Below are 17,089 nucleotides of genomic sequence, written 5' to 3'. Positions count from 1 at the left end.
GGGATTTGGTTGGTCAGTTTTGGGGTCGGAAGCTCGGGCAACCATGGGCGTCTTAAAGGAGGAAGTCATTCTGAAAGATTTTGGAACGAGGAATCCGACGGATGCTGCAGACGGCAGCTGAAGAGACGACATTGAGGTTGAGGCGGAACATGTCGCCGGGAATTTTGTAGGTCGCAATGCGGCAGCCTCCATGTCCTCAAATGGCAACTGAAGCTCCACTGGAAGTGTACACAATAGCCACAGAAATTTAGCTCCTCCTCATCCAATGGACAAAAGAGCTGGCTTCCTTTTCTTCTTTTGCCTCTCAATAAAATTAAAGGACACCCGGATACACTGAGCTCCCGCTATACGGGTCAAACTAAGGCCGGATCATACGGATCTATTAAAAACTACAAATTAAACAAATTGAAAGTTCTGCATAATATTCTACTCTCACCGGTTCATTTTTAAGTGAAAATAAGAAAAACTTTTTAGTATGTAATCTTAAATATATCATGAAATAAAAATAATATTATTAAAGAAAAATAAAAAGTTAAATTATTTTTAAATATAAATAGATGTCACTTTCGGAAGGGAGCCTTAAAGCAACAATAAAGTTGTCTCCATATAATCTATAGGTCAAATGTTCGAACTATTGAAATAGCCATCAATATTTGTATTAGGCTAGTCTATCTAATTCACCCCCTTGGGGTGCGACGTTTTTCAATAACCTTCGTGAATGCGAGATGCTTTATGTATAGGACTGCCTTTTGTAAACTGATGTTATTTTTTTAAAAGCTAAAACGGAAATAGTATAGCATAAAATGAAATAGATTGAATAAAACTTTAAAATACCAAGAGAATGAATAATCCTTTTTACATATTTGTTACATAAGATAATTAGATTTTTGAAATATCCAATTTTCAAATCTATGAAACATGAAATATCACAAATTTTGTGATAAAATATAATTATCAAGTACTAAACTATCATCGCATTTTCTATATGATATAATGTTATTTTTATGATATCAAATAAGAAAACATAAGAATTTCTCATTATTAGATCAAATTATGTTATTTTATTATTTTCACATTTATCTCATATAAAAGATTTAAATGATTTATTGAAATACTTGAAACATATATTTAATTGAATCACAATTTTAGTTTTCTTTTTTCTTATAATTTCTGAAATCCGGGCCCACAAAAACAAGAGGGTTTGGTTCGAGTTCTCGGATCCGGGTTCAACAAAGACGGCGTTCCTCCTCTTTCTCGCCAAAGCATATCCTTATAAGTAAACTGTTGGAAACTCTACCGCCGGTGAACAAATTTTCCTCCCCAAAGCCGTCGCCCTAATCAGTTCCCGTTCACGAATTCAATTTCCCCAAAAAATCCTGTGTTCTACTTGTTAATTTCGGTAATCGATCTTCTTCTAGATCTACGTCAAGATGGTGTTAGCACAATTAGGGGGGAGCATCTCGCGTGCTCTCCAGCAGATGAGCAATGCCACAATCATTGACGAGAAGGTCCTTAACGAATGCCTCAATGAGATCACACGTGCTCTTCTCCAGTCCGATGTTCAATTTAAACTTGTCCGCGATATGTCCACAAATATTAAAAAAATTGTCAATCTTGATGATCTTGCCGCTGGACACAACAAGCGTAGGATCATCCAAAAGGTTCGATATTCTTTTTCTTTACTTTTTTTATATCCATTGTTTAAACATTTTCATTACAGGCTGGAAATTAACTGCATTCTTTCAATTGTATAGGCTGTGTTCGATGAGCTGTGCAAGATATTGGACCCTGGGAAGCCTTCATTTACACCAAAAAAAGGGAAACCTAGTGTTGTAATGTTTGTTGGTTTGCAAGGTGTGTTCATTTGATTTTCTACTTTAGTTTTATGTTCTATGGTATTGTAGCAAAGCTAATACCTGAGCTAGCATTAATTTTTTATTATAATGAAGAATTACAAGCTTGTTTATTTTTCAATTACAAGATGGTATTCTTATTTATTTGAAATTTCGGGCAGGGTCCGGAAAAACTACAACATCTACAAAATATGCTTTTTACCACCAGAAAAAAGGTTGGAAGCCAGCTCTAGTGTGTGCAGATACATTCAGAGCTGGTGCATTCGATCAATTGAAGCAGAATGCAACAAAAGCTAAAATTCCCTTTTATGGAAGGTATATCCTTTTCTGAATTTATTAGTTTTATTCTTATCTCCCCAGTACACACGTTTAGAAGCATGATTCCCATTCTTATCTAATAAGTAATGATGATCAATGTTACTCTGTTCTTCTTCCTGACAGAATAAGCCAAAACTCATCAATTTTTGCTTGGTTAATTAAATCAATAAACCATGCCATAGGTTCATAGGAGTTGCCAATTTCAAAGTGCATTTTGATTAGGTAAGTGGAGGATGAAATCTGAGAAGCATTGCCTGGTGCATAGTGAAAAGTGAATGGTACTTTGCTAAGAAATGTTACAAGATTAAAGTTGATTAGCTGCCAGTTGCGCAAGAGTCATCATCTACTACTACAACATTTTCTTTAAAATTGTTTTAAGCTGAATTTCCCCAAAAGGGTAAAGGAGGAGGGAGGAAAAAGCCGTTCCTATTGTTATTAGGTTGTAGGAATATACAGTTTACCTGCTTTGAATAGAATCTACCGTTGTTGTGTCTTGCTGAATAGGACTGAACCTGTAATTAATAATCAAGTCCTTTTGAACTGCATCATTGTTCTGATCAGCACTACAGGTCATCTTGGTTAAACTGAACAAATGTTTCTGCAACAGCTATACAGAATCAGACCCAGTCAAAATAGCTGTGGACGGTGTAGAGACATTTAAGAAGGAAAATTGTGATCTAATAATTGTGGATACCAGTGGGCGCCACAAACAAGAAGCAGCTCTTTTTGAAGAGATGCGACAAGTTTCTGAAGCAACGGTATGTTTTACTTTGCTCTAATTTTTTTTCCTTTAATTAGATGCTCATCTTATCGTTTTCCCCAGAAACCGGATCTCGTGATATTTGTTATGGATAGTAGCATCGGACAAGCTGCTTTTGATCAAGCTCAAGCATTTAGGCAAAGTGTTGCAGTTGGAGCCGTGATTATTACTAAGATGGATGGCCATGCAAAAGGAGGTGGTGCCCTAAGTGCGTAAGTATTTAATGACTTGGATGTAGCCTTACAGTTTTTTCTTCTTATAGTTCTGGGTACTCTGCCAAATATGGAACATATGTTAAGCTCATGATGTCAGTTATTTAAGATTAGAAACTTCACCTATGGTAGCTCAAAGTTGCAGGCTGCTGCTGTTGTTGTTGTTTTGGGAGTGATACAGGCTGTTAATTTGCTTCTTTCTGGTTAAGAGGGAATCTCTTTCTGGTTACCAGTTCAAAATACTCTAGTAAACCATAAAGATACTCTGCAGAAAATGAATATTCTTTATCCAACAAGATGTAGAAACTGATGCTGAACAATTGATGCGATTGTAACCGTGAAAATTGAACTACTGCTTAAGCCTTGAAATTTCAACAGGCGATTTGGCTTGTACATAGGTATTAAAGTTGCTTTATGGTTCAAAAAGCAGCAAAATTGCAACTTTTACTGCATCATGAAGAAAAAACTTTTACTGCCTCTTTAGCATATATATGCATCTTTTGTTTACACGGATTTTTTTAATATTGTGGTGTCTCGGTCAAGTTTGCGGTCTTGCGGGCACCTCGACTAATCCAGTAGACAGCTTGTGAAGCCCACAGGCACAAGTTACCGTTGTAGTCTTGCTCACCAAGGCAGGAGCAAATGGGCTCACATCTAGTGCTGTAACTGGGATACAGAGCTTGGGATATCCAGGTTGTCACTCTGTGCCACAACCACTAGGACATATCCCCTTGGGGGCTTCACAAGGATTGGTTATTGATATTCTCAAATTATAAGTAGGATCAAGTTTTCTCCAAATGTTCTGGTGAATTTTTATGGCCTGTTTCTTTTGATTTATATATTTGCTCTTTTGCTCTTTCCATATGCAGAGTTGCTGCAACTAAAAGTCCGATCATATTTATTGGAACTGGTGAACACATGGACGAGTTCGAAACTTTTGATGTTAAACCATTTGTCAGCCGTCTTTTAGGTTTGCATCTCTTCTGTTGATATTTTCAACTTTGCTTGGACTATGTTCCTCTTTCCACTGACATTGACTTTGTTCTCCTGAAATATCTACCAGGCATGGGTGACTTGTCTGGATTGGTGAACAAGATACAAGACGTGGTCCCAATGGATCAACAGCCTGAGCTTCTTCAGAAGTTATCAGAAGGACATTTTACCTTCAGGATTATGTACGAGCAATTTCAGAACATGCTTAAAATGGGTCCTCTTGGCCAGGTTTGCTGCTCACATACATTAATCTGATTCCCCCGCACTTCCTCTCTCTCTCTCTCTCTTCTCTTTTGAAACTTGGCAAATTTTTTCTGAATGTTATATCATTCATGACACAAATCTAGAATAAATATTTTTGGTTTTCTGGCTTCTTTCTGGAATAAAGAGTTTTGGTGTTAGGTTTTAAAACCTACATGAAAATACAAGTTGGTATTAGAAATCAGTAATTTCAGTCTTGGTTTCTAATTTCTAAAATTTGATTTTCAGCCTTCTTTTTGTTCATTGAGGTAAGAGGTTGATACGTTTCTAGGCCAATTTTATTACTTAATGCTTTTTGAACCTTATGGGCAAACAGTCCCTCCCCCCTCCAACTGCTCCCACCTTGCTTTTTCTTTTTCTCTTTCCCTTTGTTAGTATCGTACATTTAGTTGCAAATGAAGATGTTTTCCTAATATTTCTGAGATTTCTAACCATATGAAGTTGGTTTCGATGGTTTAGGGATGTAGTAATATCATTTCAGAAGTTCATAACTTCATATCTGAAAATACTACTTTTTTTTCAATATTAAATCTAAAAACACAGTTGTTTTCGATAGCCAAACCTAAAATCATTTGTTTCCAAAACAAATTCCCAAACCATACCAAAAGAAGAATTTTGGTTTGGAGAATTTTCATTATTTACAGTTCGTTAGGAAAAAACAGCTTTCCTATAATATATCACAAAAGCTTACAAGGTCATTTTTTTTTCATTGTTCTTCTAGAAGATCTCTTAGGCTTGTTTCAATTTGTCCTTGTTCTTCTGTTTTAGAAACCTGTAAATACTGATCTATTAACTTGAGCAAGTTGAAGATCATTTGGAGCCTGCTAGTTGATTGGTAGATTATGAATCCTTCCAAGAATTTAAATTTGTCAGTAGGCAAGTTATTGTTTACACGTAAACCTTTTCATAATGTTGATTTTAATTTCCTATAGTGCTATCCATTGCAAAAATCGTAGGGATTTAAATGGCAAAAGGATTTCGAATGTCACCAAATGTTGAAAGAATTTCTTCAAAAAAAAAAAAAATGTTGAAAGAATTTGATATCCACTGAAAATAGTTGGAAAACACTTTGTAGGGTTTTGGACAATATTTGATTGAAGTTGAAAAATATAATTTGAAAGTATTGTCTTTGAGCAATATTTTGGATGAAGTTGTAAAAAAGAGTTTGAAGCTGATTATGAAAAAAAAAGGTATTTCAAAGTTATTGTGTTTGGACTTGAATTTCACTTGAAAAAAAGTTGGTAATTGTCTGAGTGAACCATTATATCATTTGAAATGCTCCTCAAACAAGTTTTTTAATGTTTTACCAATATTTCAAATATTGAAGTTCAGTATTTGCAAATAAGGATGTCCCATCCATTATTTGCAAATTATTTATGGTCAAATATTATTGTTAGCAATGAGACTTAAACTCGTGTTAATTTGTTAACTCAAATTAAATTGGATCCTATCTAGCTTTTAGCTTGACTTGCCGATCAAGACTAGATGCTTCTCGAGGAAACATTGATATACTGATGCTTGTTCTTGGTAACACATTAATGGATTTTAAATCAATTGAATCTAGTCTGAGCATTAATTTCTTTCCACAAGTATTTTTAACGCATGAAACATTAGTTTAATTGGATGGGAACTCGTCAGCTGTTCCCCCCTCTTTGGTCTTTTTTCTTTTACAAAGCTTGTGCATGCCTACTTGCTTTTCCTTCTAGAGGTTGATTGACATCATTATTGTTGCACATCATTGATGTTCCTTTTTTGAGGTATAGGTGTTTTCAATGCTTCCTGGATTTAGTGCAGAGATGATGCCAAAAGGTCGCGAAAAAGAAAGTCAGGCAAAAATTAAGCGGTATATGACGATGATGGACTCCATGACTAATGAAGGCAAGTTAGCTACATTTTATTGAGTTTCAGTTAAGCTATTTATACACCTCACTTAAGATAATGTGTAACCTTCTCATTTGAAATTGATTTCATAATTGCAGAATTGGACAGTACCAACCCAAAGCTTATGACTGAATCTCGAATCATGCGTATAGCTAGGGGATCAGGCCGCCTAGTGCATGAGGTGATGGAGATGTTGGAAGAATACAAACGACTTGCCAAGATATGCAGCAAGATGAAGGGGCTTAAGATTCCAAAGAAGGGAGAGATGAGTTCCTTGTCCAGAAACATGAATGCACAAAACATGAGCAAAGTTCTTCCCCCTCAGATGTTGAAACAAATAGGTGGTATGGGTGGTCTACAGAGCTTGATGAAACAAATGGGTTCCGCGAAGGACATGATGGGTATGTTTGGTGGTGGAGAGTAATAATGTGATCACAATCAAAGTACAGTTTTACGAGTTAAATATATAGGGAAGTTACATTGTCAATCCATGATTGGTAGTAAAGAATATAACCAGAGCTGCCATTCCCTATCTTGGAATTTGTTGGAATCAGATGTATTTGGTGAATTTGGTTGATTTAGAATGATGAAATGTGGTATAATTTTGTTGCACTGCTTGATTTTGATGATCCACTTTTATAGGTGCGATCTTTTCAAAGCACTTTCTCATGGAGGGTGGCGTGTTGTCATCCTTTTGAGCAGCCAGCTTCAACTCGTTTAGTGCTATTATAGCTTAGGGCTCTGCTTGTAAATTTTCAGTAAGCTGGATGACATTCGTCGTTGAGAGCTGCACGTGGTTGAGAAGGCGAGAAGCTCTTGAATTTCCAAGAGTGGCACAAACTTCTATTGCAGAGCGTGGTAAAACATTTCAATAACCACTTATACCGTGGTTCTCTGCAGTCTTGGTTTATAGCAGCACAATCGAAAGCTTTATTTCAAACTTACATCTTCAATTGCAATTTTCCAATTAGTCAGGATTACATGATGGGGAAGGAGTAAGCCATATATACAAGGTTATTAGAGAAGTAGAAGAGAGAGGAGGAGAAATTAAACAAGCTTATTTACATATTATAGATACGTGCGTTGCATTTTATAAATTATCCCTCTAAAAACTTCGTAAGAGCCGTCTTTGTTGGAGCGCTTTCTTCTTCATTGTCCTTCAATCTATTAGCTGTTTGGAGTGCATAACGAATGACAGAGTTCATCTGTTTCCTCAATTTGGCATTGTCAACGTAAACATCAGCTAGCTGTTTCCTCATTTCATCCACTGCTGTCCTTGAATAACCTCCATCAAGATTTCTACTAGCAACAGTAGTTTCAACATCTTCTGCAAGCAGCTGGGCCTGTTTAAGTCAAGAAAAAGATAAGCAAAACATTGCAGAAATATGATACTTTTTGGTGTGGTCTTTAACTGTTGACATACGCTTGCCCCATGGGCAGAACTTCAAGGTCAAAAGATAAAAGTGTTGCCCATTGGGCAAGCGACTGGAAACACTTGTTAAACTTGAAGTTCTGCCCATGGGGCAAGTGGGGCAAAAAATTCAAGACTATCCACTTTGAGGACTATTTGTGTACGTCAGCCGTGTAAGTAGAAAGAATGAACATGTTCATATAGCTTTTCTCTCATTATCATAATGACTCGGCCAACCAACACAAGGTACAAGTGCAAGATATAACCCAATTATGTTACACATTACATTACAAGTAAAGGATAGCTCGTCAATTCTGATAGACATCCACATAGGGCTGGATCTCGGACATTCATATTGCTAGTTTGGTAGGTCAACATAAAAATGGCTCTACACGATATAATACTATGATATTATCTCATATAACCCAGTTAAAAAGACGCTCAGTCCACACAAGCTGCAAAAGAAATGTTTATAACCTACTCCAATTGTTCAATCAATACCGTTTAGGGCAGGAAATCAATTCTTTCGTATTCATTTCCACTTTTGCTGAGATGTTTGGGATGTCTATCTATACCTTAAGAAGAGACGTAAATGATCTCAAGCATCTGAGTAGAACATAAAAGGTACTATGTTTTTTTTGATAAGTAGAACACAAATTGTATGTAGAGTACTTCTGTTAGAGAAAATGCCAAAATGGTACACAATTTGGAGCATTTAGGAAAGGCCACCAAGAGTAACTCAAAGGTAAACACATAAAGGAAAGAGGCATACCTCAGCAAGAAGTAGACCTATTCGATTATCAGATGTTGACAGTATATCAATGGCATCAGAAGGGCTAGATGCCTCCAGGACCAGTTTATTTTCTTCCTCGATGAGGAAACTGACGCTGCATTCCTCAAGTCTATTGCGAACAATTTCACACTCATGCAGCAGCTTAATATTTGCAGCATTAGCACGTTCCCTAATTTGCCTTTCCTCCTTTAGAATCCTCTGAAAGAAAGCATCATTATCATAAGCACAGCTTATTGAAGTAATGGATGGTTGTTTGAAGAAAAATTTACAACGTCACCCTTTCCCCAGGAACAGAATGTGAAAAGCACATAAAAACCCTTGGTTTGACTTTAAAAACAAAACAAATCAACTACACTTTTACTCATCCAGCTCATTGAAAGAATGACTATGCAATAGTAAAGAACTGATCAAGCGAATGATTACTTCTACTTCTGCCTTCTCTTTTGCCAATTTGCAGAGCTCTTGCTTCTGTTCTGTCTGGGAAGTTCTTAGAGATTTAATCTCCTTGATTAAAAGTTTGACATCTGCTTTGGACTTTGAATCTGACTCCAAATGGTGTTTCCGCAAGCTATTGATCTGCTGTTGAGCAGCACTCAACTCTTCGTACAGTCTTTCATTCTCTTGTATTGTGATTCTTTGAGTTGATTCCATTTGAACCTTGTCAGCCTTAACAATTTTCAAGAAGAACTTGCTCACTGTCCAAGATATAGAAGAAATATCCCATTTTGTAATAGAAGAGAGTGAGTATACCTGTTCAGACGTCAGGTTCAATTCCATCTCCACACATTTTCTTCTAAGTTCCTCCATATCCCATAGCATGTGAGTAAATTTTTCCCTCTCCATTTGAATTGCTTGTTGCAGGTTCTCTTTGCCACTCTGTTTGAGAGATTCAAGCTCAATTTCCAAATCTTTAACCTGTCAAAGACCACCCAGATGGTAACATTCATAGAATCATTATCATAACACAAAATAGAGAAGCCAGGAGTAACATAACTCCCACACATCAAATAGAGAAGTAAGCCGTTAAAGTAAGTATGGGTCTACAGGTTGAGATAAGCTTCTAAGTGGTAAAATGTTTGCTAATTATATCCGTTAAAATTACCTGGCCCTTTCATAACCCTATTTCCTATTGTCCACCTATACTTAGGATGGAATAAGGAGGAAGAGGGAAGTGTGGCATATTATGTACGGAAATATCTGAATGAAGCTCTCTTTACAGTGAGGAAAGAGTGGTGGCATGTTAAGGAGAAACAAGTCATGAGCATGTAGGGGCTGAAAATTTATGAGCATAGGAAAGGAGCTTGTCATTAGAGAGCTTAGCTAGGGATAGGATATTACAGGACAGGAATGGCAGAAGACAAAAAGTTGGGAAGACTAGCTTTTCTGGGGCACTGTTGGAACCAATTGTTATTCTGGAAACTTTAAAAGAATTAACTGAAATTTATAATATTGATATAAGAAAAGGGCAAACAGAGGACATCTCATGATGCATCACTGCAGTAAGCAAAAGACAATTTGCTGAGTAATGTATGACAATATACTCGGTCTCTTATTATCCAAAGTAATATATCTTAATCTCACAATTCTACATAGGAAAAAAAATGTAAGGTTGCATGTCTGAATTGCAGAATTTTGGACAAAGAATCACACCTTCGTGGCAAGATACTGTCTTACAGCATGCTCTTGATTCAGTCTCATCAGGAGATCTTCCATGTCATTTTTTGCTGTGGCCAGCCTCAGTTGCATAGCACTAAGAATCCTATTCATTTTAGTTTGTTCTTCCAATTGAATAACAACTTTTAAGCGGCCCGGGAACTGTAAGTCGGAGCTTGCCGGTGCATTTAGTCCTTCTAAGAGTTCAGAACCTTCAGCCGAGTCATATGAGGTATTTCTCAATGCTTCAAGCTTCAGGAAATTTGAAATGTCAGAGATTCTTTCTGAAGAAATGTCAGTTTCAGGAGTCTGTTTATCATGGCCAAAAGCTGTAAGATTTTCTCTACCAGAGAAAAGCTCCATCTCATCCTTGCATACGACTTGAGCATTATCTATGATTCTCTTGGTGGAAACGTCACTGCTATCTCCTGTATAAGGCATTTTTGAACGATTCACCTGGTTCCCTTGTTCAGAATCTTTTGCTGGCTTGCTATCACTATGTACAACTTCAGAAATTGCTTCAACTGAAGGGGTGAAACCCTGGTAAAATGCTGCGTTGTCAAGTTCGCGAAACCTGCTCATGCCCTCTGTTGGTGATCCCAGCTCAGGGGTCCCATAAGCAGAATCATTGCCGCAATCAGAAGCAAATGATGATTGACCAGCAAGCAAAGAAACATCTGAACTATTTGAGAATTGGATCGATGGAACTACGCTGATGGATGAATTCACATCTGCAACGTTCTGATTCAACTCATAGAATGCTGAGAAGTTCATAAAAGAAAAAGAAAAAAGGTTTACATCAATTCAACGAAGATCTGGTTGATAAATCATAGAGTACTGGTTGATTACACAACTTTCATCTGTTTGGTGAAAGTACAAGAAAAAAGCACAAGACAGGGAGACACCTACATGACCTTGCAGCTGCTTCAAGCTCAAGAAAGATCCCTATGTGAGCACTTCTTGATAACTCGATGTCAGACAATACTTTCGTCATCCAATCCTCCAATAAACACCTACGCTGAGATGAAACCAGCTTGAGCACATACCAAGATTTATTCCATATTAAAGAACCACTTATTACCAGCTCATTCCTCAAGAACAATTTTCAGGTTAGGATTGATGTCATCATGCAACTATATTTTTTAAAAATTAAAAGAGAACGATAGAAATAGGATGTTACTAACTTCTTCCAAAAGCGCATTGCTTTGCATTCTCAGAAGCCCCTTTGAAGGAGCGGGGGGCAACTTTTTCTTTGGGAATTCTTTCTTCAGCTGCAACAAATGAGAGGTGTGAAACTGCAATGTTAAGTGATCAACTGGATCAACTAATACCATATCTAGAAAGTATGGAGATTCAGTCCAATATCCAATCAATTCTTAATGAAGCCACAGATGTCATTTATATGCACAAATAGAGGTAGAAATATTATCCTACTTGTTACACTATGCAGGATCTCGAAGAAACTAGCTTACCTCTGACAATAGCTTTAAGAAATCACTAAATCGTCGTAGTATCTCTCGCGTGGTTGTGAACCCATCAGGTGATTGTATACCAATTTGAACCCTGTACAACTGTTCCAGTTCGAATGTCAATATCTCAAGCAAGAAACAATAAGTTTTCCAAGTTATCACGGAGTTTCTTTTCGTTCCTGAACGAAAATAGACTATGGTAATCCCCCATTGGACCAGGTACAGCTCATTATTAAAACGAAAAAGAAAACATCTAAAGATCTTCAAGTTAAACTCCAATCCTGGATGGATTTTGGATGCTAATATAGCTTATTCCTTTTAAAGTGCTCAATGCGTTAAAGAACCCTGACTCAAAAAGTTCACAGGGAAATACCACTACAGCAGCCGAACCTCTGGGGCGTGACAAGACAGTCCAAGAAGGAATAGTGGCACAGTAACTCCATCCTGTTTGAGAATCATGTGGCCAAATGGTATCATGTCCATCCTGTGTAAAATAAGGGAGCACTCATTTGAAGATGCAATGAAAGTTCTCGTACCAAATTTAACCAAATGTCTATGAAAATCACTTCAAGCTTATCTTCACAACTAATCAGGGACCCATATGTATTAGCAACAGATTAGACAAACTGCAAATCAGATTAAACTGCCAATAGAATCTTCAAATATGACAGAGCAAGCTAACAATAGTTTGTCCAGGTTTAAAGGAGCTAATGATTTCCGAAGATTTTAGCATTGACCTACTGCTTAGAGAAAACCTAGTGGATCACAATTTTGCCTCAATGTGCAAATTTAAAACAAAGGGAAGTAACACGCATAGATTAAGATACTCCTCAATTAGGCTGAAACAGTGTCTTTATCCATAATCCTGGCAACTCACTTCCCTTAAGAAATAAGCATTAGCTCCTTTTGTCTCTGCTCACTCAGGCTTCAGAGAATATAAACTTGAGTGACTTGCTGTTTCTAGGGTATGCAGTTCCAGGATATCATTAATTTCACACTTGTGCCAAGAAGAATTTAACTTTCCTTAAGCAACTAGAAAAAAGCAAGTATGTGCTACTGCAGACCAGCTAAATTTTCATTTAACCAACATTATGTTCCTAGATAATAACGTAATCATATATAACCAGGAACCTACACGAAACTCCAGCCACGAACTCATTAAATATTACTGCACATCAATACTCATATCGAGAACAAACAGAAACAAAGCTGACGAAGAGGAAAACGGAGAATTTATTTACCCAAACACGAGGGGGAGGACTCCAATCCATTCCTAACGGAAGCGGCGAGGTGCCGTCGTGCCGATGCTTAGGTGGACTCCTTAGACTTTTGCTAGCTTTGTCAAGCAATGAAGAAATCCTCGCCGGTTGTAATTCCTCGTCGTCGACGATCGACGAAGTGCGAGAAAGCGAAAGGGATTCGATGAAAGTGGGATCATTAAATCCCAAGTCCAGAAATGAGTAATTACCGTAGAGGTTCATCGCCAATAACAATATATTTTGCGGTAAACTTCAACTCAGCTCCGGCAGCTCTCTTCTCTTCCAAGTTCAACTGCCGAATTTAACTTCCTTGGGCTCAACTAACGGTCCTATACTACTGTTTCTGTCTGTCTGCCTTAAAATATCAGAGGCAAAACTGAATGAGAGACTGGACCAGGCCCGACCCGTTTTGACCTCGGACCTATCGGAGGCAGCGGCCCATGGTTAGTTCCAACTTAAAAAAAAAGGATTACAACTTGTTTGGATGGTTGTTACATATCGTTTTATAATGTATCGTATCGTATTGTATTGTATTGTAATATTTAATAAATATAATATTTGGATGGATTGTGTTGTTTTGCGTCGTTTCATGGTATTGAGAAAAAAGACAAAATAACGACGTGACCATACCAAATCGGTCGTCACATAAAGTGACACATTTCATCGTTACGTAACAACGAATTTAACGTACTATACAATAAAATTTAAGTAACAATCAAAACAAATATTGTATTTAAAGTAACAACACGATACAATACAATAGGTAACAACCATCCAAACAAGTTGTTAGTTACCTCCTATAACAAAAGTTGATACCTTATTTATTTTAAATAAATACCCTTTTAAAAAATTATATTCCATAGCTACCTTTTATTTTTTTATAGCCAAATATCTATTTATTGTCACCTCCTACCCTTAAGCCATAAAATAAGCTTTGTATTATTTTTGTCTCTCCACTCTCTCATCTTCCACCTTCATCTTACTACCAGATCTCTTCTGCAAAGCATCAAGTCCATCTAGTTGAAGGAAGGGATACGTTTAATGTATTCTCCATTCAGTTGAAAGAAGGAATACGTTCAAATCCATCCCCTACCCCATATCTACTCTCTCTCTCTCTCTCTCTCATCTTCCACCTTCATCTTACTACTAGAACTCTCCGGTAAAGCATCAAAATTAGAGTTTTCCGGCGAAGACTTTTGGGCTGCCGAGCAATCATTCGATATAGAAATTTTCTCTGGCGTAATAACGGCAACCGGAGGCAACATTGACGGCGAGCGAGGACTGGATATTGATACTGTTTCAACCTTACTACCGCCGCCGCAGACTACTTGTGCCCACGGTGCTTGTAAACTCCGTCGAGGAGACTGTGGACTGCTCACGGTGGCTCCGGCTGCTTCAATAGTAAAGAATAGTTTTTTTGAAGCGCACGTGAGGGTATTATGGTAACATGAACAATGGCGTTTCGAGTCAGAATCGTGACCTCTCGACGAGACGACATTAGGGTTGTTCTTGAACAAAGACGACGGAGTTTGGGACTGAGCAACTTGAATTTTCTGTTAATATATTTCAATGTATTTCGTTGTTTTTCCATATATTTCATTATATTCATTATCTTTTTTATCATTGTATTTCAATGTATCTCGCTGTATTGTATTCACTATCTCATTGTATTCCATGAATGTATTCATATATATTTTTTAATTAATATAATTTATGTATTCAGATGTATATATGTATTCAAATTGCTCTGTTTTTGTTGTATTTATCGGTTGGGAAAAATATTCAGCTTATTTTCTCTGAAGATTGCTATGTTTTTGGGGTATTTTTCGGTTGAGAATCTTTTTTATAACTGAAAATATAAATTTTGTGTGTTATAATTGAGCTTGTTGAGTTATATTAGGAGTATATTATGTTAATTGATTCATTTTCGATTAAAAACAATTGAATAGACCATGAATTGCACTATTTACGTTACTGTATTCACAAATACATATAGTGAATGCAGTCGAATATAATAATCTGTCTAGCTATAATCCCCTGTTTCACCCCGTGAATACAATCGAATACAAAAATCTGTCTAGCTGTAATCCCCTGTTTCACGCCTAGAAATGCTACTGTATTCATGAATACAGTAGCTTAAATACATCGAATACACTCTAAAAAACCTGAAAACATAGCTATAGGAAGTAATATAGTAAATTATAGCTATAACTAGCTAATAACCACTAAACAATAGTGGTTTATGAAAATTTCTCTAAAAAAACAGAAGAGGGCCAAAAATGTCCCTAAGGTATTCAAAATGGCTCAATTTTGCCCTCCTTCCACCTATTGGGCCATAAATACCCTTAACGTTAGTTTTTATCTTAAAAATGCTCTTTACACTAACTGCTGACTTTTTGACCAAGTGAGATTTTATAAAATACACGTGGCACTATTCTATTGATTCGTATTTAAGGATATTTTTATTAGATCCGTCCCATAAATTTAACCCAGATTCTAAGATAGAAATCTTCATATCTCTTGTTGATTATTAACACAAAATTTTCACATCAGCCTAAGATCATCCATAATCCATGCGCAGGCAAGGCCATGAAGAAAGACAATATCTTTTGAGACACTCTTACAAAAACCTTGCAGGGAGATTGATTCATTGCGGATTTTCTTGACACAAATTTCGCTAGATTTTTCATAATTTTCGAACTTGTAAATATATTTGAATATCAAAATTAAGATTATTATAGTGTCCTGCTAGTTTTTCTTGGTTAATTTAAAGCTTGAAGGGTGGCACCATATATGAGTTGTAGACTAAAAAAAACAAAGCAACGTCACTAAAGGAAGTGTCGAAATTTTTTCATGTCATTAGTATTGTATAGGTCAAAATCTGACCATAGTGGTCGACCAAGATGGGATCTTGCCCATGTGGCGAAATAGCGAAGAACACCACGACCAATCTCGGGGTCAAATCATCGACAACATATGTCAAGTCAGAACTGTACTCGAGTAATGACGAAAAGGACAGTCGCAGGAGAGCATGTTGGTCAAAGACCACTAAATAAAAGTTCTAGGAACTATATATAGAGGGGGTGAGCACTAATGAGGGGGGATTTCTCTCTCGAGAAATCAAGAAGAATAAGAAGGGAAAAGAAGAATCCCTGGAAAAAGAACAATTTCTTCGCTTTTCCACTCTACTCTTTCTCTTACAATTCTTTTTTTGCTTAGAATGTAAATTTATTTTCCTCATATTGAAGGTAAGATTATACATCAATAAATCCAATACATTCTTATCCTTCGTTATTTCCTGCTATGTATGTTCAGATCCGAAGTTAATTATGCTTGGCTAAGACTTACCTTCTTTTTTATCGATAATTGGATTTGGCAAAAGGGTTTCAAGATTTTTTGCTCAAACAATTTGGCGCCGTCTGTGGGGATTTTTTAGCCAAATTTTTAGTTTCCTTCAGATTCAAAACTGGTGAATATAATCACCCACCCGAAAGAGTGGTAAGTAAACCTTACATGCTAATCCAGATCAGGATGCTATATAAAAGCAGAAGTTACAAACAATATCCACGCAAAACCCACACGAGAGGATGACACCTGCTGCGTAATCGTACAAGAGAATGGGCACATCCGGCCCTACTCTCACATCCCCCCCACATCGGATGATCCATGAACAAAGTATGACATGTCTCCCTTGTTATGGGTACAAATCAGACGAGATCGAACCGAGACTCGATTTCTACACTGCAGCAATTAAGGCAAACCCAACCCACGCAGAGCTGGGGAACCTTTTAAAAAAAGAAAAGAGAGCTGAATACGGCCGCCGAATCTAAAAACCACTATTCCACTTATCACTTAAACGCCAGGCAGAGCGAGAACCGCTATAAGGCTACCCTCGTTAAATCTCATTTTGGCTTACCCTCTGTTGTTTGCTTAAATAGGAATACAAGCGTTGCACGGGCAAGTGAGCAAAGGAGCATTCCAACTAGAGACAGTGGAAAGAAAACTACTACAAGATAACTGGAGTATCGTCCGTCTCAAACACTTCAGCCTCCAAAATATGACGCCCCTCAAGTAGTACTCCTTTTCCCTTACCTGGTATTTGTTCCAATTGGGTTTTCTCGGGAAGGTTTTTAACGAGGCGATGAGGAAGACGTCTCTAAATTCAAGGGATAATTCATCGCCCCGCCTACTGACGACCTCTCCAGGCCGAACGATGAAGGGACTAG

At 37.1% G+C, this 17,089-nt stretch overlaps 2 protein-coding genes across 2 annotated transcripts; one reads left to right on the top strand and one right to left on the bottom strand.

Annotated features, from left to right (window-relative positions):
• Positions 1-1,216: 1,216 nt before the first annotated feature.
• LOC107772766 (signal recognition particle subunit SRP54 1) lies at positions 1,217-6,890 on the top strand. Its single transcript, XM_016592242.2, has 9 exons — positions 1,217-1,661; positions 1,755-1,854; positions 2,015-2,168; positions 2,779-2,929; positions 2,995-3,143; positions 4,013-4,113; positions 4,207-4,364; positions 6,161-6,275; positions 6,377-6,890. The coding sequence occupies exons 1-9, from the start codon at positions 1,431-1,433 to the stop codon at positions 6,700-6,702; spliced, it is 1,485 nt and encodes a 494-aa protein (XP_016447728.1). The 5' UTR covers positions 1,217-1,430; the 3' UTR covers positions 6,703-6,890.
• A 317-nt stretch (positions 6,891-7,207) lies between these two features.
• On the bottom strand, positions 7,208-13,207 carry LOC107772765 (PX domain-containing protein EREL2). Its single transcript, XM_016592241.2, has 10 exons — positions 12,846-13,207; positions 11,978-12,088; positions 11,608-11,706; positions 11,320-11,406; positions 11,045-11,153; positions 10,133-10,896; positions 9,233-9,397; positions 8,906-9,148; positions 8,462-8,680; positions 7,208-7,621 (listed from the first exon to the last, which is right to left on the bottom strand). Exons 1-10 carry the CDS (start codon positions 13,083-13,085, stop codon positions 7,376-7,378), a joined length of 2,283 nt encoding a protein of 760 aa, XP_016447727.1. The 5' UTR covers positions 13,086-13,207; the 3' UTR covers positions 7,208-7,375.
• Between the last annotated feature and the right edge of the window lie 3,882 nt (positions 13,208-17,089).

Source organism: Nicotiana tabacum, chromosome 6 (genome assembly GCF_000715075.1).
Source record: "Nicotiana tabacum cultivar K326 chromosome 6, ASM71507v2, whole genome shotgun sequence".
NCBI lineage: Eukaryota > Viridiplantae > Streptophyta > Magnoliopsida > Solanales > Solanaceae > Nicotiana > Nicotiana tabacum.
The sequence above is the reverse complement of the archived record's forward strand: the minus strand, read 5'-3'. Positions and strand labels throughout refer to the sequence as shown.

What these genes read in the sequence shown, in the direction of transcription:
- LOC107772766 (XM_016592242.2), top strand. Translation starts at nt 1,431, where the DNA reads ATGGTGTTAGCACAATTAGGGGGGAGCATCTCGCGTGCTCTCCAGCAG. An exon ending in AATGTTTGTTGGTTTGCAAG is followed by an intron (nt 1,855 to 2,014) that starts GTGTGTTCATTT and finishes AATTTCGGGCAG; the next exon opens with GGTCCGGAAAAACTACAACA. An exon ending in GGAGGTGGTGCCCTAAGTGC is followed by an intron (nt 3,144 to 4,012) that starts GTAAGTATTTAA and finishes TTCCATATGCAG; the next exon opens with AGTTGCTGCAACTAAAAGTC.
- LOC107772765 (XM_016592241.2), bottom strand. Translation starts at nt 13,085, where the DNA reads ATGAACCTCTACGGTAATTACTCATTTCTGGACTTGGGATTTAATGAT. An exon ending in GCAATGCGCTTTTGGAAGAA is followed by an intron (nt 11,154 to 11,319) that starts GTTAGTAACATC and finishes GTTTCATCTCAG; the next exon opens with CGTAGGTGTTTATTGGAGGA. An exon ending in TGAACCTGACGTCTGAACAG is followed by an intron (nt 9,149 to 9,232) that starts GTATACTCACTC and finishes AAAATTGTTAAG; the next exon opens with GCTGACAAGGTTCAAATGGA.